General features: G+C 36.4%; 1 protein-coding gene across 2 annotated transcripts in view; it reads left to right on the forward strand.

Moving 5' to 3' along the window:
• The first annotated feature begins 670 nt into the window (after window positions 1–670).
• Window positions 671–5,405, forward strand: part of stim1a (stromal interaction molecule 1a) — a 47,003-nt gene continuing 42,268 nt past the window's right edge. Inside the window, exons 1-2 of one of the 2 annotated variants that reach the window (XM_015016168.1) lie at window positions 671–849; window positions 2,334–2,466. In XM_015016168.1, the coding sequence (XP_014871654.1) occupies window positions 2,346–2,466 (121 nt within the window). In that variant the 5' untranslated portion in view covers window positions 671–849; window positions 2,334–2,345. The remainder of the gene's footprint in view (window positions 850–2,333; window positions 2,467–5,405) is intronic. The other variant, XM_015016169.1, reaches the window with a different exon arrangement.

Genomic DNA, 5,405 nt, shown 5'->3' on the forward strand with positions numbered 1-5,405 from the left:
GTATATTTTAAATGTAATTCAATCACAATAATAATAATACACTCAAAATATACTAATCAAGCATTGTTTTAGTACATAAAAATCAGTACACTTAAAGTATACTAAGTGCAACTTAAGTTGTCCAAAAAAAGTATGTTGACATATGCTTAGTACACTTTAAATTATACTTTAATACTATTTTAAAACTACTGAAGTACACTAAGCACAAAATTAGTTCCAAAATGTCACACTTTAAGTATACTAGTCTTAAGTAAACTTGAAGTATACTCATTAGTCGACTTAAAGTATACTCAAGTATGTTAAAATTTAACATACTTAGAACATTAATTTTGGTGAAAAATTAAGTACATGTTGAGTACATGTTTTAAAAATTATGTAACTAAAACCGTTCACCGTTATCTTAAGTTGTAAACTTTATGTTTAATTTACAAAGATAAACATATATGGCTTTTTCTTAAGGTGAATCTAAGTTTTATTGCCGATTAAACCTAAATATTCATCAGTAAAATCTCATCCTTCACTGGTGGCTGAAAAATTATTTTACTTGAATGGTTGTGCTATGCTTCATTGTGTCCACCAGATGGCTCATTTTCTCTGCACATCCATGGAGAGATGTCGAGTACACACTCCAGCCGCTAAGGGGCAACGTAGGTCGTTACACGCTTTTCCTCTCCGCGGAGCAAGACGAGCTTGCTGCGGCTTTTTTGGTTCAGACTGTAGGCTCTCTGAAGACTGAGCTCAACCAGGAGGTGGAGTAGCGTTGCTTTTCTACTCCGCGGGACCAGACATCAGCTGCAATGTTGCTATTGAGCTGAAATAACACTATCTGTTGACTGTACTGCATGACAGGTAACTTTTATTCGTATTTTTGTTATAAACATGGTCTTGTTTTAGCAGTATATGTTAACCTAGCTGAAACAACAGTTGCTCCTCCTCTTGTTAACGTTAGTGGTTAGCTACACGTCACCTGTGGCTAATATACATCTTAAAAAATGCAGCATGTCGACGGCATGATAAACTTATAAAGAAAAGACCCAGAGGATAATTGTTTAGGGCTTAAGTCTAACAAAGGTGTTCTTTTCGTATGAAGATACTTTGTATTTTCCTCGTAACCTGAGTTGTTGAGCTAGCTAGCCTGCCGTTGCCTTCACAGACACCCAGCCAAAAGAAGCAGAAGGTGCAGGCTGCTGTCACTTTGCAGCCTCATTTCCCTCTTGAAGTAACAGTTTTGAAAGACAGCGCTTCACGGCAAGAAAAGTCCACTGCAGATAAAGTGTTGTGTGACTTCCTGAATGAAAGCCAAGCTAACGGCACTACAGTGACTCTGAAGAAATGTGTGGGTGCACCACAAAACTCGTAAAAATTCATTTTACGTTTATAGATTCATTTTCGTGCTGGTTTTAGATAAACTGGCATCAATTACATTGAGTACAAACTTTGGTCAGATACGTTTTAGTATAGATCTCAGTGTTGCATAACAGGTTGATTACCTTATCATATAGAGAATTTTCCTGTTGGTTTAGTTGTTGACTTCATTATAACATACGAATCGATATCTCATTGAAATTTGGAACCGTTTTCTTAAAGCTTCACTTTAGTCCAACTCTCAAAAGATGTCTTCAGAGTGGAACTAATTACAACTGTTCTGTTTTGGAATACATATTTTTATATGTCAAATGCATATATATTTATTTCTTTTTGGTTTATTTTCTTTATACAGCCCCTTGTATCTACTTCCTTTAGTGTGCAATGGAGTATGATTACCTGTTTTTTCTCTCTTTTCTTTTTAATCTAACTCTTGTGAGAGTTACTTGAAACCCCTAATAGCTTGTTATTTTTATGTCTGATCAGTTAGCCTTTTTTTGCTCACATTTTGTGGAGATCTTACATGCCATTAAATTAATTAGCATCCAGTAAATAGAAACTTTGTATTACACCCTATTCTCTTTATTTGATTATATTCACCACTTTGGCCATTTGACAAATTAAAACTTATTATCCCACCGAAAGAATTGGAGTAGATCTTCTGCTGTGTATAAAAATATATTGGAGACATATTGCCACATTTCCATGCAGCAGGTTATAAAACATGCTTTACATTCTGGTTGTCAAAATAGGTACAAAATACCTTGTCATTTCAAAATGACAAGGTGGTACATTACATCATTTTGTACCAAAAAAAAAAGTCAAGTACAACAAGACCGAAACTGCTAAGGTATGAAGAGGGAAAAAAAACCCTGATAACATGCTTGAGTTGCTTAGAATATGCTGAAACATTTTTTTTTAACTCTACTATTGTCACGATTTACACAAGACTCTCCTTTTTCCGACAGCACTCAGCAAACATGGAGCTTCACAAATCCGTGACCTTTTGGATATTTTGTTTGTGCCTAATTGGAGAGACTGCATCTGAAAAACAAAGTTTATTTTCACCAGACAGTCAAAATGGTGAAAATGGCCTGTCAGGTGAGTCTGTATTCATCACGTTTTAATCTTTTGTAGCATTGGGAACGATAAACTAGGTTGACACTCGCACACTATGGAGTGCTAGAGTATTACAGTTTGTGCTACATCTTTGTGATTGTGCAGGCACTAAATGTGGCTATGCTGAGAATAGCACAGTTGGCATTTGCCATTAAGCCCTGTCCTCCAGTGTGAGCAAAGCACCAAGTCAAACCCAACAGATAAAAGAGCATCAAAGCCATGCAAACTGATAGTGTAGCACAGTTTTTTCTTTTTTTCTTTTTTTTTTGAAAATTAGGAACTCTGTAACCCAGGTTTGTCTTTTATCTCTGAACGTGCCTGAGTCCTTGAAGAAACTTTGTTTAAACAACAGAAACTCTTGATCCGTCAGCTGTAAAATATGATCTTTGTGTTGATTTGGGCTTTTAATGTGCTGACTTGTGTCTTAGGATTTTGTACTGCTTGTTTGCACACATCGCTAACTCCTTTGGTTGTGGTCTTTTTCACTGTTGCTGAGCAGACGGTTAGAGTGAGATATACTCTGACATTTCATTCACTTCACTTGGACACCAGCTGAAGCATATCTATGAAGACATGTTACTGATCGTCTCACCAAGCTTATTGTGAGAAAGTTTGTTCTTGATTTGAAAAGAAAAGGTTCAAGCGTCCTACATGTATCTTGAGTGCCGGTTGTCGACGGTAACTGTCGCCATTATTAGGTGGCGAACAGTGTGCTGCTCACCATGCAGGCACACAGAATAGGTTACGCAACTTGAGCTCTTACAAAAAAAAGCTGGCCAACCGGTATGTAAATACCTTATCTAGTGTCTCTGGATGTTTGCAAGCCAAATGAGAAGAAATACCGTGTTACGTGTGTGAGACTTTTGCAGGTGGTGGCCTTTTTTAATTTTTGTCCCCTTGGCTTTCAGTCTCTGTTAAACATGGAGAGAGAGAATGTCTTTTACTCTGCGGTATGTGGCTTTGCAGGTTTACTGAGGCTGAAAAGCTTGCATGCTGTGGCTCAAAAATTAACTTTTCACTACACGGAAGTTCACTTCTTTGTTCTGGTTTAGCGGTTGCACTTAAGGCACAATTTAACGAAAAGAACATGTTGTTGATCCTGTTTCCCAGCGTGTTCTCAGTGGAATAGTCAATGACACATTTTAGACTGTTTGCTCTCTGTTCAGATTTTGTCGAAACATGTTGATTTCAAAGACATAAAACTTTGTTTTACATAATTTGATCAGTGCTTATTCAAATCAGAAGCTTTTTATGCAGAATTATGAGAAACAAAAACTTACAAACAACCAGGATTAGGGACTTTTTGGAGCTCTTATCTCAGGCAAATATAAACATAAGGGGAAGTTTAGTTTATTTTGAGCAAGGTGACGACATAATGTTGCAAGGTTCTTTCAAAAGATTTTAAAAGTAACTATCATAAGGGAAGATTTGTTCTTCTCTGAGAAGATTTGTATGGTTTGAGTGTTCAAACTCAAACCATAGCATAGACGACCCCAAATTGTACAAAAGAAGAATTATGTATTGTCATAAAACTGCAGTATTGCAATTAAGAAATCTAAAATGTTTTTTGCAGAAGCATGTGGTCATGGCTGAAGCTGAATCTGTGCTGTGTGTGTATCTAAACCATCATTTCTCACTGACAAGGCCGCTCTCCTCATTGACCCTAACCTTCCCATCCTAGTTCAAGGGTGTTTGGGAAATGCTACTAACATTCTTCTTAAAAGTACAAATAAACATCCACTGAAATAAGAATCAAACCTGAAAGCAGCCGTTAGACATGACAAACCTGTATTATTATGCAAACTATACTTAGTGTTATGAAAATGTTTTTGCTCGCTTACAGGTTTTTAAAGTTTTCAGAAATTTCATCCAACTTATATGTGTTAATCATCAAACTAATGTTAATGTACAGTGGTTTATTATATTTACTGTTTATTCACTTTTTTCAAGAGTCAACTGTTCACAAAGGGAAACCTTTAGAAGTTACATGGTTACAAGACTAACCTGGTTCTAAATGGAAAAGCAATTTCGTTTTGTTAATTATTTTTGTTGATGTCTGTTTCTCTAAGCCAGGGGTGTCAAAACTCCAGTCTTCAAGGGCCACTGTCCTGCAGTTTTTAGATGTGCCACAAGTACAAAACACTGGATTGAAATGGCTTAATTACCTCCTACTTGTGTAGATATGTTCTCCAGAGCCTTGCTAATGACCTAATTATTCTATTCAGGTGTGGTGCAGCAGAGGCACATCTAAGAGTTACAGGGCAGTGGCCCTCCAGGACTGGAATTTGACATCTGTGCTCTAAGTATACCCAGTCCTGATTCCTACCTAAAGTCTAAAGATGAGACCTTTAGACTCAATGTATCTCTGAGATGGAATGTGTCTGTCAACATAAAGTTGGAAAAAAAATATCTCAAAAGTAGAACAAATTTAGCAACAGGTGATCAAAACAAATTCAGCAACAGGTGAAAAACTATTGATACATTGCCAATTTTTTGTCTAAAATAACCTTACAAAGCCATTTCTAAAGCTTAGAGCTCCAGTTAACCACAGTGAGAAAAAAGTAAAGAAAATATGCAATAGAGGTGAACTTTTCCAAGTGTGGCCAGCCATTGCGAAATAGTTCCTCCTTAAAGAGAGAAAAACATATAAAATACTGCAGATTAGTGCTGCAGAGTTAGCATTGGCGCAGTATTACTGACTTTGCATCAATGTTATGTAAACAATAACATGCAACATGTCCACAGGGTCAGGTTAGTTTGGATAACTGTCTTTTTCCTTCCGTAAATAAAATCACTATTTGGAAACAGCATTTTTGTATTTACTTAGGTTTTCTTTCACTAATGTTAAAAATTATTTGGTAACACTTTGACGGGCTGTGCATAAGACTGACATGACACTGTCATAAACATGACATAACATC

Source organism: Poecilia latipinna, unplaced genomic scaffold, assembly GCF_001443285.1.
Source record: "Poecilia latipinna isolate Pla-1442-1.1 unplaced genomic scaffold, P_latipinna-1.0 Scaffold1988, whole genome shotgun sequence".
Lineage (NCBI taxonomy): Eukaryota > Metazoa > Chordata > Actinopteri > Cyprinodontiformes > Poeciliidae > Poecilia > Poecilia latipinna.